We start from the raw sequence: 23,723 nt of genomic DNA on the forward strand, positions 1-23,723 counted from the left end.
AAATTGGTGATGGTCGCACAACTGTAAATATAATAAAAACTATTGAATTGTACAATTTGAGAGAATTGTATGGTATGTGGATTACATCTCAATACAGCTGTTATAGTAATGATAATAGATACTGAGGAACAACCCACACACAAAAAGTTAATGTAGCTGAAGGTGGCCAGAGAAAAAACAATTAGAACAATAAAACAATCAGGATAGGGAAAAGTTTAAGTATTGGGGACCATTTAAAAACTGTTCTTGAGGAAGACTTGTCTTATTTTGTGCCCAGAAAATAAATATTTGGGTGAATTCTTCTGGAAGACTGGGAAGGAATATGATATTGAAAAAAAGAAAAAGTAAATAGAATACAGATGAGTTCAGTCTCTAAATACTTGAAACTGGGACCTCCTGAAGCTTGAGAGGCATTTTGTGCTTAAATATCATACTTTTTCAATAATAGAGATGCATTATGTTATCAACTTTTTTCTTTGTTTCAAACATTATATAATAACATCCTTTTTTCAGTACTAATTATGTACTAATTGTGCCAATTGTGGTTCAGGGAAATTTGGTCTGTTTGCTAATGTAGTCAACAGCGGAATACTTTGTATTTCAGCGTCAAAAAGTTTTACCATGACACGTAGGATAATTTATTGCAGCTCAACTACTTGCTTAGGCTATAATGGGGCTGTTCTCTGAATGTTTTTTTAATCCCTCAAAAAAAATTCTTTCACTGAATTCATAACGTGCTGTAAGTCAAATAATGTCAAAACCTCTCTCAAATTCAAGAAGCAGCAAAAGTTTCATCTAAAAATTTTTTAAGTTACTGAATCTGTTTCTTTCAACATCATGTGTACTCATAAGGCAAGAGGGTAGAAAGTTGGCTATTTTTATTCTAACAATGGACTCTCTCAATAATACATTATAAAAGACCACATGAACCTTTTGCAAAGTTGGTTAACAACTTCCTATACTAAGCCATTTCTTGGAAAATTTCAAACATATATGAAGCAAATAAAATAGTGTAACGGACTCCCATGTATCCATCACCCAGTTTCAACAGCTCTCGGTATTGTCATTCTTGTCTCATCTCCAGCACTTGCATCTCTCCACCCACTCCCACCCACCCCCCATCTGAGTTAAGATGCATCATTAGATTAGTACATGACTGGTTGCCTAGCTATGAGCCAAATGAAAGTATCTGAGAACTGGATCTGGTTTGCTATGTTGTGTTTATTCTTGGTCATCTTCACAAATATAACTATTGTACACAGAGTAATCCATCGTTTTCATGGCCATTGCTTAAATTTTATAACTTAAAAGACCGAAAGGACCACCCTCATTTAATGTGAGTTTGCAAATGCCAAGGTTATAGACAAGTCATAAAATCTCATTGGTAGAATGAAAAAGCATGTCTTCATGAGAATGCATAAGCCAGGTCTTATCCGAATCCCAGTTGCCTGATTTCCATAACAGTAACAAAAGTTTTCAACAATACTTACTGTGCTCTAGAGAGCCGTTAGTTCCACAGAATCAGTTTGTTTTGGACTCAGAATCTTTTTAAAATTCTCCTGGTAAATTACTTTGCTGACTTGAATATATAACCCTCTTCTGCCTTAATTGTCTCCATCTGTAAAATGGACATAATGATTATTAACTGGAAGCTTACACTTTGCTGAACAGTTGAAGAATCCTGATGCTGAAAGTGAAACAGAAACAGGACTTTAAACTGGTTTCCGGAGAGTAAAGCAAATAATGTAGGGCCATTTTATATTTCTCTTAAATAAGATGGAGCACTTTACCAGCTGCCCCCTCCCCCCACCATGATCCTCCTTACTTAGGCAGAAAGGGGACAGGATTTTCTTTCAAGGCTTGGGAAACTGAGCCACAGAAGTGAGCTCTCTTGCCTGAGGCTTATGAGGCAGTGATGAAAGTTAGAATAGCTGCCAAGGCTCCCATCCCAAGCTCAATATATGCTCACCTATATTACTATTCTTCTAATAAAGAGACGGACCTTGCAAAACAAGTTAATTCTTGCACCTTAGACCTGCATTCACCTATAACTTCTTTATGGGTATTGTAACATTACATAGTATGGGGCAACAATTCACCTAAAGGTGGAGTCAGTACAATTTCCCAATGGTACTGATATTTCATATCATTCGATATATATTAAGCACCCACTATTCACCAGGCACTGAAAAGAGGGACACAGCCCTTCTCATGGAGCTTAAATGGCCACGATAGAAGAAAAATGTCAGAAGTGGTGTACTGGTTTCCTGCAGCTGCCATATCAAAAAAAGACAAACTTGGTGTCTTAAAACAACAGAAAGGACATCTCGAGGGTTAACATTGCGAACTTTAATAACAATAGTACCTGAGACGATGTTTATAGATTTTCTCAGAATAGTATTTCCTGATCTGACCATCGACTCTGTACTCTTGCTAAACTCACACACACTTATAGAACCTTACTCCAAGTTTATAATTTTGAGGAACTCCAAATCAAAGGTTTCTGCTTTCACAGATTTTTTAAAAATGTTATTACTAAGTGCTTTTGTAGATGTTTGTTAAACCTTATATAGCAGTTATTAGCATATGGGATCAGCTGAAATAAAACTAAATGCTATTGTACCAAGTCAGTAATAAACAGAGCAGAAAATAGAAGTGCTCTGTCTCCCCAGGGCTTTGTCCAGGTTCTATGCCTGTGCTGGCAACAAGAAATTTGTCTATCTTAAAATTCAAGGATTAAAAACAAAAAAAGAAAAAAGAAATCAAGGATTAAGCATCCCATCCCCAATCGCAATTGTTAAAGTCAAAATAAAGCATTGTAATTCTCCATTTATTCGAAAGCCCTTCGAATTCCATTCACTTTGAATTTCACACTATAGTGAATCAAATTTTAAAACATATTTATTTCAAGTCAAGTTGCCAAGTATATATAATAATATCACATCAGCTACAGAAATGTGAAAATATGACATTTCAAACTGGAGTGTTTTCTAACAACACTGAGCAACTCTCCAATTCTCAGTAGATCCCGACTGGGTGTCGACAAATTTAACTTAGTTCTGACACTATCTACCTGGAAATAGCATCAGAGCCTACGGGTTAAGGACACAGTCCCACAAGACTGACCCCATTTCAGATGCCAGTTGCAAGTCCAGGTTGTCACTTGTATTTCTGACCAAGTGGCTATAAATCAGGGTTCCCGTGATCCTCTCTGCTGGTCTAATAATTTGGCGGAATGGCTCAAAGGCTCAAAGAAACATTTATTTACATTTATCAGTTTATTATAAAGGATAAAGGATACAGGTGAACATCTGACAAAGAGGTACACAGGGTGAGGCCTAGAAGGGTACTGAGCGTAGAAGCATCTGTCCTGGTGGAACTGAGGTGTGCCACCCTCCCAGGATGTGTTCACCAAGCCCAGAATCCCATCAAATCATGTTCAAGAATTTTTATAGAACTTAATCTCCAGCCCCACCCACCTTCCCAGAGGTTGGTGGATGGGGTTAAAAATTCCAACCCTCTAATCACTTGGTCTTTCTGGTGACCAGCTCCATCTTAAGTCACTCTATGTTACATCATTACTATAAACTCAGGTGTGACTAAAAGGGGCTCCTTATGAACAACAAAATACACTCCCATCACTCAGGAAATTCCAAGGGTTTTAGGGCCTCTGTGCCAGGAACCTGGGGACAAAAACCAAATATATTTCTCATTATACCACACAGACATTCACTAATAGACATCACTGATAGGTCTCTGTTATCACACTCAGCATTTGCTTCCAGGCTAACAATGTATGAAAAGTAAATCACGTCAACTTTCCCCACCCCCTTGAGAAGTGCTGGCAGGATCAAGAAGGTAATAAATGGCACTAAGCCTCCTCCCAAAGGTCATAATAAACACAATTATTAACTCTCTAATTGTGTGCGGTGCTATGCCATGCTAAATGATTCACAGAGAGAATTAGCTAAGCCTTGCCTCTTCTAACAGTTTACAGTCCAAGGCAGACTGGCTGACGCTCATTCACATTTACAGACCAGCTGGACACTGGAATACAAATAGTAAGTCAACTCATAAATGAACAAGGTAAATGTTCAGAGGTGGAAATATTCCGATGGTTAAGATAAGAAGAGTTGTCCTAAAATATTCCAGTTTCACGCTATGCAAGATAAAAAGCTTAGTACTTTTCTCTCTTCATCACATTCATTTACAATCATATAATATATAGGTGCCTCATAATTGTTCCTTACAATGTCAATCTTTTTTCCATCCTCATTCTAAAACTCTAACATCTTCTAAGGCATGATGCTTGTAGTAATTGTGTGTAGATCACAGTTTTCAAATGATATTCCCAGACACATATCCAATTGTCTTTACTAAAATAAAATAGCCTTTTCTTTTGAGCACTGGAAGATTTTTTTGTTTCAACTGACTCAATCCTATTTGATTCTTATCTCTTCTAATTCAAGACCACTTTTCATTTAGAATAGCCTCTTTTGTTTGAATAGTTAATTATTTCATCATTTGACACTTGAAAAAATACTTTCTTGAGAAGTAAGACAAATCCTACTTCACAGGGAGGAAGGATGGATTTAAGAGAGGAGTGTTATATTGTTTGAGATTTGGCATCTTGTTCAATGAGCCACGACTGAAGAAATATGAGCTTGATCGATGTTTGAAACAGTTGTGCTTGATTTTAAATTACTTATGATCTAGTGTATTGTCTGGCCATATGAGGACACAGAAAGAAGGCAGCCATCGGCAAGCCAGGAAGAGAGCTGTCACTAGAAACCGAATCAGATGGCACCTTGATCTCGGACTTGCCAGTGTCCAGAGCTGTAAGAAAATAAATTTCTGTTGTTTAAGCCACCAAGTCTACAGTATTTTGTTATGGCAGCTAGAGCTGACTAATATAACATGTAAGGAAAAGATTGATATTATTCCCAAATCTTTTCACCCAGAAGATAATTGCTGTTAACACTATTTCCTTCCAGATTTTCTTTTTTCTTTCTCATCCAACATCTCTGTAGTCTTGCATACTTGCCCTCTCATGCTTCCCCCTTCTTCCCAAATTACAGTTTTACTGGACATAAAATGTTTTCCCTGATCAAATTCATCCAAATCTGTCTACACTTGAGGTTTTTTTTGTCTGGATTCCGTCAGCATGAGGTTGAATGAGATGTTAGAAATCTTCTTGTTCAAATTCCTATGAGAGCATAAACCCGCACTAGTATTTTTTGATATAAAATAAAATTGCAACAATTTGCATCGATTGAGAAAATGCCTCTCTGAATTAGTGAGAAGTCTGAGTTATGATAATTTTGAAAGAGACATGATTTTAGCACATTCGAGTAAGTGCGATAACTCTGAATAGGCCAAACAAAATTTAGGGAAATTGAAATTCTTGGAAATTTGATTTTGTGACTAGATAAATATAATTTCCCCTGCACTCAATAACAAGTTTATGTCTGTATAGTGCTTTATCATTTTCAAAACACTTTGCCTTTATTATTTATTTTGATCCTCAGCCTCAAAAGTAGGAGAGACTGCTATTAAAGTTTCCATTTTAGAGGTAATAGGAAAACTACTGGCTGATTTGGAATAGGTAAAAAAAAAAAAAATCACCCACCTTACCAGTTTTTTTAATGCAATAATAATAACTGCTAACATTTATCATAGTTTACCAAGTCCCAGGCACTAGTCTTAAGGTCTTTTCATCTATCTTCTTATTTAATGCTTATAATAACCCCTGAGGTTTATACTATTTTTATTCTCATTTTATAAACAACAAAATTGAGGCACAGAGGATTAAGTAACTTGCCCAAAGTCCCATGATGGTCAGTGGTAGGGCTGGGTTCAAATCCAGGCAGTCTAATTCTAGGGCCCACGCCTCTAAACCATGATCTTAACAGCAGTAAGTTCATTATGGATATTTCAGAAGGACAGAGGTGTTATGTTTCAAATCTGTTAGGAAGAACGTCCTGTGGACTGGTATATGTTGTTCATTTACTTAGAACTGTTTGCCATGCAATGAGAGAAGACTCCTCAGAGCTGATTGTCCAAATAAAGGCAGGATTCATGGACTCTTGGTTAATGACGTTTAACTGTACTCCATTTTTCGTACAGAGGGTTCTGCATTAGATCATTTGCACTCGTGTGACAATACTGTTTCTCCAAGTAAATCGGAGGTATTGAGATGTAGATCTTGATCGATCTCTGGTTTCTTGCTACCCAACAAAATGCTGTTTTCGAAACTGGTTTTTGCCCCATTGGCCGAGGGAAGGAAATGTAAGGATTAGGAAGCAAGGTCTCTGGGCCCCGTTCTGCCACCAAATATTTAAATGACCTCGACGCCTCAGTTTCCTATCCTACAGGCCTTAAATTAACTTTGAGATCACCAGCAAGTAGCTTTCACTAGAAAATGCAGATGTCCTCATTTTTTTTTGTAGCAAAATTCACATAACATAAAACTCCCCAGCTTAACCATTTCAAATTACACAGTTCAGTGGCATTCAGTGCATTCACGATTTTGGGCAACCATCACCATTATTTACTTCCGGAACACTTTCATCTGGTGTGAACCAACCAGAGCAGCTGAAATCCTTAGAGGTAGAAAGTGACATTGCTGTGCCATATGGTAACTCTATGTTTAGCTTTCTACGCGACTGCCAGACGATCCATTCCCGCCAGCAAAGCACGAGCGTTTCCATTTCTCCGTGACTTTGCCCGCTTTGGTATTGTCCATCTTTTTGATTACAGCCGTCCTAGCGGTGTGAAGTCAGGTCTCATTGTGGTTGTCTCTATTTATGGCCTGTCTGTGTCTGAACTAGACTGTGACTCTGGTGACAGCCGGAACTGAATGCACCTCAATCACCACCGTTTTACCAGTGTCTAGCGAAAGTGCCCAGCACGTACTAGATGACGACGAAAGATCTGGTGAATAAAGAATTAACAGCCACGGTTATTTTTGTATCACCCGCCTAGACGTTTCCTCTGTCATACGTAAGGGCTGCAGAGGATGTTCAGAAACATCTCCAAACATAAAGCAGTTAAGAAAAGAAATGAGTTTCGGTGTGAAAGTCTCCACATCCAGTTTTTATTCCTTAAATTCTTCATACAGTGATATCAACATTTTGCTGATCGAAGATTTATCAATAATGCTCTTGTCGCGAGATATTGATTAGGTTGAACGACAGATTGCCTGCATGCCTGTTCCAAGGACTGTACCCCTGGAGGTGCAGAGCGGGTAGGCAGCCAGGCCACAGACAGATCACGAATGTCTCAGCCTGTCTTTAACACCCTCTCTGAACAAATTACTTTCATCTTTTCTCTAGGATAATGGCTTTCTTTTCGGAAACCTTTCTCTCTTCTTAAAAACGTCTATTCTTTTACTCATTAATTGACACAAATTAAGATCTTAAAGAGTTTCCTCTCTTCCTTTCTCTCCTACAAATACAATGAATAAAACACCTATTCGAAGGACTTTGAACAGGATTTGGGAGACTGCTCTGGCAACATAACTGCTTTTGTGGTTCAAGGCCATTAAGAGCCTGAAAATAAAGAATGAAAGAAGCATGCCATTTTTAAGATTGAATAAATAATGCTCAGAAGTTCCAGATGCTTATGGGAAAGATGACCTCTGATGCTTTGGCTGGGAAACATGAAACCACTTTGAATTTCCCACAGATCTGGCTTGACAAGGACTGGTTAATCAAGCCCTCAAACTTTAGATCAAGTAAAGCTTTAGACCAACTATATCTTACATCCTGAACTCGAGTAGAAATAGATATGTTTTTAAAAGACTAAATAAGACATACTGTGGGTATGTTCTGATCGATCTCTGCGGCTCCAAAGTTGAGTTCTGACTTTGATTTCTAATATTAGAAAGTTTTATTCATAGCTGGTGTGAGAGAGATTTTGGGAGAAATAATTAAAAAAGGAATGAAGATCCTAAATCTAAAATGATTACAGTTACTTCATGCTATGGACTAAATTGTGTCCCCCCCACATACCCTAAATCCACATGTTGACCCCCAATGTGACGGTATTTGGAGATGGGTCTTCGGGAGGTGATTACGTTTAGATGAGGTCATGAGGATGGGGCCCCCATGATAGGATAAGTGTCCTTATAAGAAGAGACACCAGAGAGCTCTCTGTCTCTCTTTCTGACATAAGAGGACACGGTGACAAGGTAGCCATCTGCAAGCCATGAAGAGAGCTCTCGCCAGAGACTGGACTGGCCTCCACCTAGATCTTGCACTTTCCAGCCTCCAGAACTGTAAGAAAATAAATCCCTGTTTTTTAAGCCACCATGCATACGGTATTTTGTTATGGCAGCCTGAGCAACCTCAGACAGCCCATATAACTATTTATATAATTGTTTGGTGAGATTAAAAACATAAAAAGATCAGCCTTATCTATTCCCCTTGGACCAATCTTCCCTTTGCCTAAATAAACGGAGGTTTAAGCATGGACCACACAGGGCATGAGGAAGGACTGTCTGTAGTAGATTGTACTTTTGGCCCCAATTCTTTAACTTTTCCTGTATCCGTACTTATTGTCACGTGACCTTGCAGCTCCTCTTGTACAATCTATTTCCTGACACTTGGATCTGGTCTGGCCTTACATTTTAGCTAATAGAATGTGGCAGAAATACTGATGCATGCCACCACTGCGCTTAGGACTCTAAGACACACTTGTTCGACTTTCTCTCTTGTACCTCTACCTCCACCACAAGAACATTCTCTAGGGTAGCCTGCTAGAGGAGAGACGCATGGAGGGAGCCACTCTAGTTGGCTCCAGTGACATCCATCCAGCCAGTGAGCCAGTCTCAGATCTGTGATAGAGCCCCAACAAGACTAGCAGAGCTCTCTAGCCCACCGCCTCCAATGTGTGAGGCTTCTCGATATGCCTTCGAAATTTTGTAGTTGTTACACAGCATTATTACTACAGCAGAGAATTATGCATCACCACTATTTGGCACTAGATGTTCAACAAGCATCTCTGTTCCAGAAACTTATAAATTGACATTTATAAGATGCAATTTTTACAAACCAAGGAATTAACATCCTGCGAAGAAGGAAAAACGATGAGCAAATGTAGTTTCTGCTTCTACTACTGAAAGCAGATACTTCTACCGGAAACTGCCATTAAGTCAAGTATTGAGAGTGAGTCAGGGTATCCACAAAGAAATGAAAATGGTGAGCATAAAATGCACTCATATACTTGGGAAAATTATGTAATGCATATTACCGTTTGCTTACCAGCACTAAAGAAATGCAAAGTAGGTTCAAGCAAATGACTGTGGACAATAGAAACGTAAACTTAGCCCCAATTAATTCGTTTATTGATCCTTCCAGCTGCAGATAGCGAGATCTACTTTGGAAAAAATAGGAGGTCCAGAGACAACACTGAGAGCTTCCTTCCCTTGGGAGTGAGGTCAATTCAGTTCATGAGCTTTGAGAAGCTGGACTGTTACCTTGGGTCTGGAAATACTTAGTGATGCTTGTCAGAGTAGAGATCCAGTTTCCCCAGCAGCTCAGTTAATTACCCAGAACTTTCTGTATTGATTGAGCTCTGAGACTCTGCATGACTCTCTCAAAGTCGGGGCTCATTTTATTCAATAGGAGGTATTTTCTCCCCTCTCAGCTGGATTTTCTGGGATTATCGAAAGAGAGCGTTTATGCATGCACACAGGAGACCTGGCTTGCACATTCTATTTCCCTCGTTCAGAGCCATCAGAGCAATTATCTATTTCCTTGAACATGATGTTTTAGGATTGCACAACAATCAAGGTTAGGCTTTGTCATTTTCAGAAGCTGTGGATCTGATCAGCAGGTAAAGCATGCATTCTGTGACCCTGTTGGCTTTCCCATCTGTCCTGGGAGCTGCAGATGATGTGTCAGCACTGAGCTGCTGGTGAGCTACTGTTTAATGAGCAATGGGGAAAAATGGTTCTACTGGGCACAATTCTGCTTAGGGTGTACTGTTCAGAGATACATAAAATCATGGCTATGGTCATCCGTTCCTTGGAATAACTTAAACATCTTTGATAATTATTTGGTCCTTTCATAATCAAGACACTGCTAATCACAATTCCTGATTAACTAGCAAGCTGGTCTCCTGATCTTCATTAAAACGCAGAGGCCACCTTCATTCACTGCTGGTGTGAATGTGAAATGGTGGAAAAGAGTCTGGCAGTTCCTCAAAAGTGAAACAGAGTTACCACCTGACCCAGAAACTCTACTCATAGAACATATATACCCGAGAGACCTGAAAACATATGTCTACACAAAATATGTGTGTGAATGTTCACAGCGGCATGATTGATAATTGCCAAAAGGTGGAAACAACCCAAAAGTCCACTGACAGACGAAAAGGTGATCAAAACATAGTCTACCCATACAATGGAATATATTCAGGATGGGAAGAAATGAAGCCCTGACACATGCTATAACGTGGACACACCTCGGAAACATTATGCTAATAAAAAAAGTGAACACTAAAGGCCACATATTGTATGATTCCACTTACATAAAGTGTCCAGAATATGAAAACCTATAGAGACAGAAGGAAGATCAGTAGTTGCCAGGGTCTGGGGGCAGGGGCAACGGGGAGTCACTGCTGATGGGCATGGGGTTTTTGGGGGGAGTCATTAAAACATTCTGGAATTAGACAGTGGTGATGCATGAGGGCTTCCTTTCCCAGCAGCTGGGCGGAACTAATAATCGACTCCGGAGGGTGACTGGAGGGTGGGAGAAAGCGAACGAGCCATGATATTTCTTGCCTTCTCTCTACCTCAGGCGGCATTTTCCTGCAGTGGCTGCATTTGTCCAGAGCTCCAGCTCCCGCCCAGAGGCCCCTGGGCTCTGGTAACCATCTCTTTTCCTGGTCCCTTCTGTCCTGGGAATGATAGCGTCTTCTTGTTATTGCTAATTTCTATCTCCTGGTTGGCGTCTCAGATTTTCTATCACCTGTAGAGCCAACTGTCTGCGCAAGGTCCTCTCTGTTTGAAACATTTAGAGTGGCTTCTCTTTCCTACTAAGGGCTCTACCAACTTATATTCCTTCCAAGAGTATATGAAACTGCCAGTTTCCTCCAAACCTCACTAATACTGTGTAGTACCATCGTATGATGAATGGGGAGTTATTGCTAATGCGTATGAGTTTTCTTTTTGGGGTGGTGAAAGAGTTCTGGCACTAGATAGTAATGAATGTTACACATCATTGTAAATGTACTTAACACCAATGAATTGTTCACTTCAAGTAGTTAAAATGGTCAATTTTTATGTTTTGTGTTACTTACCACCATTAAAACTTGTTTAAATGAAAATAGAGTAACAACTCATGGAAGTTTAGTACTGCAGAGGACTTAACACATCATCCAATCAAAATCTTTCTTTGTTAATGCAACTGACTCAAGTTCCAGGGACGACTAAGTGGCTCATGGAGTGAACCACAGAGCTAGTTAGTTTCAAGGACAAGACTAGAACCTCGGGGTTCTGACTCCCAACTTTCTTCTTGTTTCATCAGTCACGACTATATTTGAATCATTTTTTCTGATGGGTAGGAGAGTACTTGGTGACTGGGGAGAGAGGGGTCACTCACTGAATAAAACATAAGATGAGATAAAGGCTCATATAGGAACAATCAAGGAGCCCGAAGGCCTTTCTGGGGACTAAACTGTTCTGGCAGGATGAACTGCTTTCAATGCTTTCAATTATATATTGATAAAGATGACTTTGATTGCAAGAGCAAAACTTTGATCTGGCTAAAGCAAAAAGCAAACAAAACAAAACCCAAAACTGAACCGATAAGTGTTTGCTAATTGTTGTGGCTGGGGAATTAGGTGCTAGGCAAGCCAATACAGTTGAAGAAAGAGCTACAAAACTAGTCCCAAGACAAAAACAGAACTCAATGGACCAGAGCTGTCTATTTCTCTCTCTTCCCAACCTCAATTCTGCCGGATTCTGTTTTTCTTTGCAAATTGGCCTTGTTCTCTCTTCCTGCAGGTAGCCTTTCTCTGGCAGCAGGGAATAGGCATCAACAGCCTTACCTAAAAACCCTCAGAGAAAGATGGCTCTTCTTTCTCTAAAGTCTATATAGCAATCCCAGAGAAGGATCTGATTGGTTCTCCTAGGGCCATATGCCCATCCCTATATTCAGAGGGACATGTTCTGTAACTTTGCTCAAATTAAAGACGACACATTTGTGAGGAGGACAAACTCAATAAACCAAAGTCCAGTAAAAGTTATAAATCCCTGCTCTTTTATTGGTTTGGAGGGCTGATTTGAAATGTGAAAGGTGAGGGAGACCAGCATTAAGTTTTCGTTGTTAAAAGTAGGAGAGACCAATCATATGTTTATAACAGCAGGTCCTTCTTAGTCTCTTGGAGACAGGCTGATTCATCGAAGGAATTTTTGACTTGTGTTTTATGCTACTTTTTTTTTTCTCTATGAGGTCAAATAACTAGTTTGTATATTAACTGCTGTACCTCTAGGACTTGGCACAATATCTGGCATAGGTACTCAAAAATATTTGTGGAGTGAATTTTAAGGATTTGAAACACAGCTGACAAAGAAATCTTGGCAATAATTGAGTACATACCAGATGCCAGGAACCTGTGTCAGAAATTAAGGCTGCAAAATGCCAAAGGTTAAAGACAAAGAAAGAATGCTAGAAGCAGTAAGAGAAAGGCAGCTGGTTACTTACAAGGGAGCTCCCATAAGACTGTCAGCTGATTTCTTGACAGCAGCTTTGCAAGCCGGAAGGGATTGGCATGAAATATTTGGAGTGATAAAAAGGAAGAGCCTACAACCAAGACTACTCTACCCAACAAAACTATCATTTAGAACCAAAGGACATAAAAAGAGCTTCCCAGACAAGAAAGAGCTAAAGGAGTTCATCAACATCAAACTATTATAAGAAATGTTAAAGGGACATCATTAAAAATAAAAATAAAAAATATAAATAATAAAATGGCAATAACTATGTACCTATCAATAATCACTTTAAATGTAAATGGATTAAATTCTCCAATCAAAAGACATAGGGTAGCTGAATGGATAAGAAAACAAGACTCATACATTTGCTGTCTACAAGAGATACACTTTGAATCAAAAGACACACAGACTGAAAGTAAAGGTATGGAAAAAGATATTTCATACAAACAGAAATGAAAAAAAAAAAAAAAAAGCTGGGATAGCCATACTTATATCAGACAAAACAAACTTTAAAACAAAGGCTACCCTAAGAGATAAAGCAAGACATTACATGATAAAGGGATCAATTCAACAAGAGGACATAACCCTAGTAAACACTATGTACCCAACACAGGAGCACCCAAATATGTAAATATTGACCGACATAAAGGAAGAGATCGACCGTAATACAGTCATAGTAGGGGACTTTAACACCCCATCGACGCCAAGGGGCAGATCTTCCAGACAGAAAATCAACAAGGAAAAGCGGCCTCAAATGACACACTAGACCACATGGACTTAACATTTCACCCCAAAGCAGCAGGGAAAAAAAAAAAATTTAATGCTGCAAGGACTGAAAAAAACAAAACCTGGTTCCTGCGCTTAAGGCACTCACTGTCCATCCGAGGAGATAGCTACTTCTCTAAGTCACTGATATGAAATCATACATGTAATAAACGAGGTTCGAACAAAGCGCTATGAAAACGGTCCCATAATCTCTAAGCGGATGATGGAGTAGCACTCTAAGAGTTCAAATTTCTTCAGGATTTTGATAATATTTAGTCATGTTCTTAAAACCAGTTATATACAAATGGAAGGGTCTAACACAGGAGTTTCCGACTCAAATGCTGGGTGAGTGGGTAAAGCAAAGTAAATGGGTAACACGAGCTGCCTTTTAGGAGTGACGAATGGCCACCACTGCAGTGATGTCGGGATGTCATGCCCTGAATAAAACTGGCTCTTGCTACTTATAGCCAATTAATTATTACTACACAGGAATAAACCATGTTGCCAAATTTTTTAATTTTTTAAGTGAAGCTGGAAATATAGATTTTTAGGGAAGAGGGGCTGAAATTTCTCAATTGTTAAATGTTGGCAAACACTATGCAAGGTAAATATAACACATCGAATGGGTCACATTTGGTTCAAAGGTCATCAGTTTGCAACTTCTGGTCTAGAAGTTCACTCCATTTTATCTCCAGCTCCTAGAACAGGGCATTGAACATAGTAGGAGCTCATCATATATTTATTCAATAAATGAATGAATGTCTTGAAAGCTTTACCAATTTAGAGTAGAATTGTTATTTAGGATTTTATAAAAATTACTTTTCTCTTTACAATCAGTAAACTGTTCCTATTCAGGATTTCAAGCTTGACTAGAAGTTTATTCCACAAATATCCTTTGCTAAACTTTTTTTGTGCTATACCCACTATGCAAAAAGATCGTCAGAGAGCTGTAAAATTTTAAGTACGGCTTTTCATTAAAAAGGGGAGAAGTACAAATATAGAGTGAGGCAAAGAAAGAAGTATTAAATTTCCTGCAAAAAGCCAGTTTCCCCTTTTACAAATAAAAGACAGTTACATAAGAATTGTTTGTGGTAAAATATACCAAGTTGTATGTCTAAAATATATGTAATTGTATGTCTAAAATGTACATAATGCTCAAGATAGGAAGGTTAGGTCTTTTATTCTAAGCTACCAATGACTTCTTTTCTGGCACAGTTATGTAGTCTATATGTATTTGCCTCCTTGTTTGTTTTTGTGAACTAAAATCACATAGTCATTCATTATTCATTGAACAAACAGTGATTGAAACAACAACAAAAAGGCTTTAGGCAGTGTATACGTGTGGAAATGGTTTCTTTCAAGGGTCATACAGTCTAGTACCGAAGGCAAATCATTACTAATATAATTCAGGCTATAGAGAAGTGTCTTGAGAGAGGTACAAATGAATGAGAGTTGTGAAAAATCTTTTTGAAATAACGTCTGGATTATGGATGGCCATGAATGCCAGACTATGGATTTTGTAGGTTATCAGAAAGGCAACAGAGACTCACCACAATGAGGTATCTTCTATTTCACGTAAGGATACAAAGGCATTTGCAACCTGATCTGGCTGTCTCCAAATGGCATTTGTGAAATCTGAGGGAAAAAAATGTTTATTCACGTCTTAAAAGAGGTAAATGAAAATCCAAACTCTGAGTTTAAACATTAACATAATGAAAGCAAATATAAAATTAAAGGTGCAAATTTAATTTCGCTGCTTTTAAACGCAATCTTTTTTTAAATTCAATTTTAACTGTTTTCAAATTAAAGGAACAAACGGCAGCCCTCTGGTCGTTCAGCCCCGGCCCCCAACCGTGGACTCACTTTCACTCCTTGCTAGTTAAAGTTGCCCGGGAACGTCTCTCCCTTCGTAAGAGTTTTTGTAGGGACTCAGTTATTAGGTGCAACGCCTTTGTCGCCCCCGCCTCCACGCCACAGCACTCCTGGACATTCTGATTGGCTGTAACCATCCCATGTGCTCTGATCTGCTCTTCTGATTGGCCGACGGCACACCGTGAGCGCGAAGTCCGTTTCCTGGGAAACGGTGTCGGCGGGCGGAGACGTAGGGCGAGTCGTGATGTTCTCTGCGCCGGAACTTGAGCATTAGCGGCCTCTGGGTCCCTGGGTTTAGTCTCGGGGCGCCATGGCCAGCGTCCACGAGAGCCTCTACTTCAACCCCATGATGACCAATGGGGTGGTGCACGCCAACGTGTTTGGCATCAAAGACTGGGTGACGCCGTATAAGATCGCGGTGCTGGTGCTGCTGAACGAGATGGGCCGCACGGGCGAGGCTGCGGTCAGCCTCATGGAGCGGCGGAGGCTCAACCAGCTGCTCCTGCCACTGCTGCAGGTGAGGGGCCCCCGCCGGCTCCCGCTCTTTCAGCAAACTTTTACTGAGCACCTGCTTTGTGCAGTACATCTACCTGGGCTTGGGGCTATAAGGGTTCATTAGATTACCTTTTCAGCCCTGGAGGGCTGCACATAAATATAGTTAATACCGCCAGCTAACACTTAAGGAGTGCTTACGATGAGCTAGGCGCTTTATATACTTTTTTTTTGCAGGCTCTTACCTGGCTCTCATTTGTGAGCTGAGTGACTGATGGAAGACTTACTTTCTCAGACCCTCCGTCTTCTGTAAAATAGGGTTACACGTATTCCTGAGCATTGGAGACAGATGAATCATACAGGCTCCGTATCCTAGAGGACCTTAATTAGTAATAATGGCATAAAGCTAACAGCGAACACTTACTGTGTGCTAAGCATTTTACATGTTTTCTTCCATTTTGCAGACTCAGGTTGTAGCTCTACCACTTACTAGCAATGCTACTCGGGCAAGTTCCCTAGCCTATGTGGGTCTCTGGTTTCTATAAAATGGGAACATTAATAAAAACTGTGTCGTGGGGTGGCTGTATTAAATTCGAAAATTCATGGGAAGCTCTACACAGTGTGTGGCACATAGTAAATGCTCAGTGTTAGCTGTTCTTATTTTCCAAGTGATGTACTTTTCCTTATATCAGTTGTTTTTCCATTTATTGTGTGATTATATGACTGACATCTCTTCCTCACTAGGCCATAAGCCCTATGAGGCCAGAGTTTTATCCTGTTTTTGTTCATTCTTGTTTCCGGGGAGCCTAGTAGAGTCTTTAAATAAATATGTGGAACGAGCGAAATGTGGCATACCTTTTTGTGGTGAATGGGGCGGAATTCTTAGAGTAAGCCAAGTGTTAAGCTGGAGCTTGAAGAATGAGCAACCGTCTGTAAAGGAACAGTGGTGGCAGAAACAAAGATCTGAGGTCCTGGGCCCTCAAATTATAGTATCTGAAGAGGTAAACCTAATAAAATTAGAATCCATGAGTTGCATTCTTGCAAGTCAATACTGTTCATAAAGGGCTTTTTAAATTCATCACTTGTGTTTGTTGGGGAGAGTAGGGGTACTGAGGACACAGAAGTTAAGTATCTTCCCAGTTAGTTAAATAAAAGGAGTGGGCTCTCTATAATTTGTAGCTCCTAGTGCTTTCTACATTACTATTATTATAATCGCATTTTCCTCAGTCAAATAAAAGTCGTAATACTAAAAAATTCGGTAAGTAGAAGAAAGAAGGCAGTAATTCTGGTGTCTTAACACATACCTTTCTGCCTTTGCTCATGCTTTTTTTTTCTGTCTTGAATTCTTTCTGGTTCTTTACCTGGCTAACTACTATATAGTTTCAATCAAAGTGTATATAGAATTCATCTAGTAAGGTCCCAATCAGATCCCAATCGCTTTACTTAGTTGGCTTTAAAAATTAGAAACTTCAGATGATGCTAAAATTGATGGAGTGAAAGCTTATGGTTCTTCATGCCCTCCAATCCTTTCCCCTGAGATTATCACTGTTAACATTCATTCATTTAACTATTGAGTAACAGTTAAGAATGGATCTTTCTAGACCTTTAGCTATATGTATGTGTATATAGATAGGTAAATGCATCTGATTATAAGTATCCTTTTAATTTCACTTAATAATTTTTTTTATACAATTGCTACTTCTGTAGCTTGCTCCTTTCATTTAACAAGTCTTGGAGATCTTTCCACTTCAGCACATGTGACTAGATCTGTTTCATTCTTTTTAATGGCTGCATTGTATTCCACAGAAAAGAATCATAATTTTAATTAATATTAAAATTTATAATTTATTATGAATTAATTATTGGTGGACATAGGTTCTTTTCAGTTTTTGTTTGTTTCAATCAATGTATACTGAACATACCTTCCATAGGAGTGTAATTGCTGGTTATCCACATTTAAATTAGGCATATATACTGTCAACATTCTTCAAAAAAATTGTTTTTAGTATAAATCTCAATTAGATTGTAGTATTCTTGATAACTGAGATTGCATACTCTCTCTCTAATAGTACCTTAGTTGAACTTGGGCACACAGTATGTCTGCCTACCTTACAAGGTTTTGGGAAAAATTAAATGAGATTATGTTTATGAAAATAAGAAACCTGTATTTGTGTAGTTTTCCAGTTTGCGGAGCACTTTACAGTATCTTAATCTTTGCCACAAATGAGGACAATGATTATTATCTCCATTTTACTGACATAGGGCTCGGGGAGGCTACAACTTCACTGTGATCACAAAACTAAGGAGAAAGGAATGGTGGATCTTTGGACTACAGATTCTATGCTTTTTTTTTTTTTTCTTCCCCATTTTAAGGCATTCCACTGACCAAACAAGAATGCTATGTGAATGCTAAAATGCTTTAGCATTTTAGATGGATAGGTTTTTTACCCTTCCTGATTTGAGATTTAATGTTTGAATCATTGTTAAAGCAGGCGTTGATAAGTGAATTCATGTTTGCAGCTGTTTATAATTGTACAGCTCTTTAAAATTTACCTATAACCTCCCTCTCTTCTTTACCCAGGGCCCAGATATTACACTGTCAAAACTATACAAGTTAATCGAAGAATCTTGTCCTCAGCTAGCAAATTCAGTACAGATCAGGTAAAGTTCATTTTTTTAAAATTTTATTATTTATGCCAACAGCACCTGGTCTTCCCAAGCGGTCTCCCATCCAAGTACTAACCAGGCCCAAATCTGCTTAGCTTCCAAGATCAGACATCGGGCTTGTTCAGGGTGGCATGACCATAGACTGTGGACTGTGGCTCCACTGGGGCATGAACCCAGGACCTTCTGTGTGTTAAGCAAACTTGCTAACCACTACACTATGGAACCACATCAGTTCATTTTCTGTATATATGAAAAGATGTCAAAATAGATGAAAGTTAGAAAAGGGCACAAGGTGATTAATTAAAATGTAGCTTTATTAGTCTAGGTTGTTTTCCTAAGTACTTTAATTTTTCTTTTTTTTTGGAAAAATAGTTGATATTAAACATATTACTTTAAAATGTATTTTTCTGTCCGGATCTATCTCTTTTTAGCTGTTGCAGAGAATTCAGTTTTTACTATGATGTGTTTCTTTGACAAATTTTATGATCAAGAAAACATCAGCAATGATACTTTTCAGAATATGGGAGTGACATTTTAGATTATCAAGTTTGTTTTATGTGTCACCATATCATATGAATCTCTGCATTGCTTTTAAAATATATTTATTTTGATAATTGCGGGATATGAAATATGGTAAGATGTTCAGAAGGCCTTGCTAAAATACGTACCTCAATTTTCTCATTCAGAATCAAACTGATGGCCGAAGGCGAATTGAAGGATATGGAACAATTTTTTGATGACCTTTCGGATTCTTTTTCTGGAACTGAACCAGAGGTTCACAAAACAAGTGTAGTAGGTATGAAGCTCTTCCAAGGAGAGCTGAGAATATTTTCATTGAAGTGAGGAGCTTTCTAAATCACATCTGTCATTACTCTGTTATATCTGAACGAACACAGTGGGGGTGTTAGACATGTTTTAGTTTGTATAAATTGCCTTGCCATTTTGATCTATGTTTAAATAATTGTCTAATGGAAAAACATCTCCTGTTTTGTCTATAATAGTCAAGGAATAAGCCTAGTCCAGGGGGCTTTTTGGAGTTTCTCAGCTCCTTCTTACAGTCCTATGGATCACTTCTCTGCATTGTACAACTCTAAGTCAGGGTCACCAACTAAACTTTTAGGAAGCATGGTAGGTCAGAATGTGTTATCGATGTAGTTTATAGGTGAGGGGTTACATGAAATACCTTTTTCTATTAGCTTTATATTTCTGCTTCATCCATCTGGCTTTTTTGCCTGCTAGCCTTTGTTATTCGACATGTTATTTATTAATCTCTTAGATTAATAAATTAGGATATGGACTTACAAAATAGATATGGATATGCTTTTTATGGAGATTACATTCTGATAGGGTGGTAAAGGATCATTTCAGATAGTTATAACAGCCACGAAGAAATATATTCGGTGGATAAGGATGGTAGAGTATGGGTGGGGACTGAGTCCCGAATAAGAAGAAACCAGATTTGTAGAGGATGGGGGAAGAACATTCTAGACAGAGGGAACAGCAACTGCAAGTGTCTCTTTTTGATTCTTTTGAAGGGAGAATTGCAACAGTCAGCAAATTTGTGTAGCCTGATTTCATTTAATGCCTTCGCCTTGTCTGTGTCTTATTTTGTAGGTTTATTTCTGCGTCACATGATCTTGGCCTACAGTAAGCTTTCTTTCAGTCAAGTGTTTAAACTATACACTGCCCTTCAACAGTACTTCCAAAATGGTGAGAAAAAGGCAGTGGAGGATGCCGATATGGAACTCGCCAGCAGAGAAGAGGGCGAAAGAAAAATGGAAAAAGAAGAACTTGATGTATCTATAAGGTAATCTGGGTTTTTCTGACAGGGATCCCGTCTTGCGAAATAGCACAGTTAGAGGTGCAGTAAACCTCCATTTATTCAGAGTTCTTGTGCTGGCTGGCTGGTTGGCATCTTCCTGCCCCTGCAGATCCAGGAAGATGACCCGGATGGGCTACATCAGTGGGCTCCTGGCCGCCTGACTTCTGTGTGGGATGCACTGGTGGGAAATCCAGGGGTCCAGGGAGGAACGTGTCATGGCACTGATTCACTGGTGGGCCAGCTGTAAGGCCACAGCTTCTATCAGGTGGCCCCCTCTGCAGTCCTCTGGGATCTGGTAACTAGGAAGATGTCCCAGGCCCGGTGTGTAAGGTACCTCACTCTTACCAGCCCCAGGCACTGTATTGTCCCTTATGGTTTCTCTGTTCCCTGTTCCTATTTCTGTAAGTGGTCCTTTATTAAACTCTTTTCAGGTTATACCATTTGAACGTGCCATTTGCTTTCTAGTGGGACCCTAACTGGTAGTGTTCATGACTTCCGAGTAAATTAAATTAACAATTGATTAATTCAGTGCACATCTGAGTGCCAACTAAAATTTAAGCCCTGGGGATGTGGCGCTGCTGCCCACCTGGTCGTTCAGGAGCCAACCTCAGGAGTGGCCTTGCTCCCCCCTCCCCTCCACCCCGATGGCAGCCAGTCCTCCAGCTGGTCCAGACAGTCCTTCCTCCACAGCGCATTCGGGGTTAGCTCACTTCTCCCCATGGCCCCTGCCACCCCCTGACTCTCTTTCCTGGATTACCTCTAGTGTCCTAACTGGTCTCCTTGCCTCCACTCCTGTCTCCTGACAGTCTGTAGGGAGCCCCGTGGGAACCTCTGCAGATATAAATCACACCATGGCACTCTTCTGTCCCCGACCCTCACTGACCGTCCTTGGATCTCAGACAGAAATCCAGGCTGACCACGGCCTGGTGCCTGCATTGTCTGCACAGCCCCTGTCCTCTTCCCCGCCTCTTTCTCCTGACTCTCCCTTTGCTCTCAGCAGCCTCACTACTCAGCCTGCTTTCAGTTCTTGAGTCTCCCAAGCGGATTTCTGCCTCGGGCAGCCTGTTTGCGCTTCCCTGGCTTCCCACCCGGCCTGTTCCCTTTCGCCGTTCAGATCTCATGCCCATGTCCTCACACAGGCCTTCCCCAGCCACATATCTGAAGTAACTTCCATCCCAAATATTTCCAGCTTTTTTATTTTCTTCATGGCTCTCTTCAGTAAGTAACTTTACATTTGTTTGCTCTCTTATTTTGTATCTGTGTCCTCTGCCTTTGCACTCCGTCAGAGCTAAGACCCTTTCTGTCTAGTTTCACATCTTCCCCAGCGCTTGGTACAGTGTCTGACTCATAGAATGTGCCTGTGTCAGAGGAACAAATGCAGAAGATCAAAATTTATGGTCTTTCCGCCCACACCGGTAACTGGCCCCATTACACACTTTTCATTGATTTCCCTCCTTTCGCTGTCTCACTTCTCTCCCCAGTTGTTGCCTGGGATCACCTCCCAAATAAACTGCTTGTACTGGGAGTGAAATGTGTGTGTGTGTGTGTGTGTGTGTGTGTGTGTGTGTGTGTGTGTGGTGTTTCCCCATATCTCAAGGTGCCGATAGTATGGTGAGGAAGGTTGGCACGTAAACAATTACAATCCGGTGTGCTCAGGGCTCTGATTTAAGTCACCCTGACCCCGCCCTTAGCAGGCTGGCCAAGCCCCTTGGAAAGTGGGGAGCCACCGTGTGTAGAGAATGCGTTCCTAGGAGTGGTGTTTGTACTGTTACGTGATTTGTTCAGCACATACTTAGAACGAGATTATAGTACCACTAACTACTTCCAGAAGCTCTCTCACTTAGAGTTGCTTCCAAACGCTTCTTGTCTCTTGGAAAGGCAATGCAGTGCAGGTTTAAGGGTCTGGCCCTGGAGTCGGACCCCTGGGTTTGAATTCTGGCTTCTTCCCTTATTCCCTGTGAGACGTTGGGCCAGTTACTTATACCCTCTCTGTTTTTCGGTTTCCCCATCTGCAGAATGAGGGAGATCTCACCTCGGGGTCGATGTGAGAACTAAACGATAAGCCTATGTGAAGTGTTTAGAACTGTGCCTAGTATGCATTAAACATTCAACAAACATTCACGATTGTTCTCTCATGTCTCCATCATTTAAGTCCCCTAAGGAAGGCTTCCAGGCAGCAGTCCTCATTCTAGCTACTTTATGTGCTTAAAATAGCAGAGTGTCACTTATTCTGAAAAGTTAAATTCACATTTTTATTATTATGGTTTGGCTTTCTCCTAAATTAATCTGATTTAATTACATCTAACTGCATCTTTTTGTTTCTATCCTATTCTAAGTATTCATTTATGTGTAATCCATTTGTGTGTTAAGGTATATGGTTTCAGAAAATAGTGCACCCATAGTAAACTATTTCATCACTGAAATGAAAGAAGTATATTATTTAAATGTTATTTGAATTAAATCGTATAATTCTTTTTCCAGAAAGAAATTATTTCATTTGTTATGGGATATTTTTTATTTTACAAGATATATTTACATGTATTTTTCATTCTTTTAAAAAGGAAAATTTCAAGTTTTTTGTGATCTTTTCTAATGTTTTATTGCATTTTCAGAAGCTGCTCACTTTTGCCCTTTCTATATATATATATATATATATATATATATATATTTTAAGTTATTGGAATGTTTTTGAATTCTTTTTTTTCAGAGAAATTATTTTTTTATCCTAGAAATTTGTATTAAAATTGCAAAGGCGAAAGTAATATTGCATAGCTTGCAAATCTCCCATCTTACAATGAAATTATCCCTATTCGAAAATGGGAATCTAACTATTAATTTGGAAGGGAGGGAATAAATATTCAGTAAACATATGCTTATCGAGTGTGTTTAAAAATCCAATTACATAGGAAAGTGCAAACTGAAACTTAGCTTCAGTTTTGTTTGCTCCTTGTTGCTAAGGGGCAGCTGTGTGTCCTGTGGTGACAAGTCAGGCTCATAGGGTTACACCACGTGTGGGTGCTGTGGAGGCTGCTAGTCTGCAGGCTTCTGGAACTACATCCCTGTGCTTCTAAAAGGACCCAACAAAAGTAGAAATTCTCTGATATTTCTTTACTTGCCAGTGGTTTAATATAAATCTCCCGAAGACATTAAATATATCCGACAGATACGTACCGAGTGCCCCCCGTGTGCCAGGCACGGTGTTAGGTGCTGTGCTGTCAGTGAAGAGGGCAGAGTCCCTTTCCTTGCTGGGTTATGTGGGGCTATCTCTCAAGTAATAGAGAGGTAACTAAAATAATAAGTAGTGTGATTTCAGAGAGTGTCGGTGCAAGAAAGAGATAAAACAGGACACAAGGATGGAGAACAACTGGGGTGCTGCTAGGGACG

General features: G+C 39.7%; 2 protein-coding genes and 1 pseudogene across 2 annotated transcripts in view; 1 reads left to right on the plus strand and 2 right to left on the minus strand.

Annotated features, from left to right (window-relative positions):
* Nucleotides 1–15,441, minus strand: part of RNF34 (ring finger protein 34) — a 31,977-nt gene extending 16,536 nt beyond the window's left edge. Inside the window, exons 1-3 of the mRNA XM_016153838.2 lie at nt 15,350–15,441; nt 15,037–15,121; nt 1,491–1,618 (exon numbers count right to left, since the gene is read on the minus strand). The gene's annotated coding sequence lies outside the window, so the exon portion shown is untranslated. The remainder of the gene's footprint in view (nt 1–1,490; nt 1,619–15,036; nt 15,122–15,349) is intronic.
* Nucleotides 15,442–15,658: 217 nt separating this feature from the next.
* The window catches only part of ANAPC5 (anaphase promoting complex subunit 5), a 32,377-nt gene continuing 24,312 nt past the window's right edge, over nt 15,659–23,723 (plus strand). The window contains exons 1-4 of the mRNA XM_016153841.2: nt 15,659–15,875; nt 18,432–18,511; nt 19,204–19,313; nt 20,132–20,324. Coding sequence (XP_016009327.1) covers nt 15,669–15,875; nt 18,432–18,511; nt 19,204–19,313; nt 20,132–20,324 — 590 coding nt within the window. The 5' untranslated portion in view covers nt 15,659–15,668. The remainder of the gene's footprint in view (nt 15,876–18,431; nt 18,512–19,203; nt 19,314–20,131; nt 20,325–23,723) is intronic.
* Nucleotides 18,545–18,660, minus strand: LOC118603103 (annotated as a pseudogene).

Source organism: Rousettus aegyptiacus, unplaced genomic scaffold (assembly GCF_014176215.1).
Source record: "Rousettus aegyptiacus isolate mRouAeg1 unplaced genomic scaffold, mRouAeg1.p scaffold_m13_p_5, whole genome shotgun sequence".
NCBI lineage: Eukaryota > Metazoa > Chordata > Mammalia > Chiroptera > Pteropodidae > Rousettus > Rousettus aegyptiacus.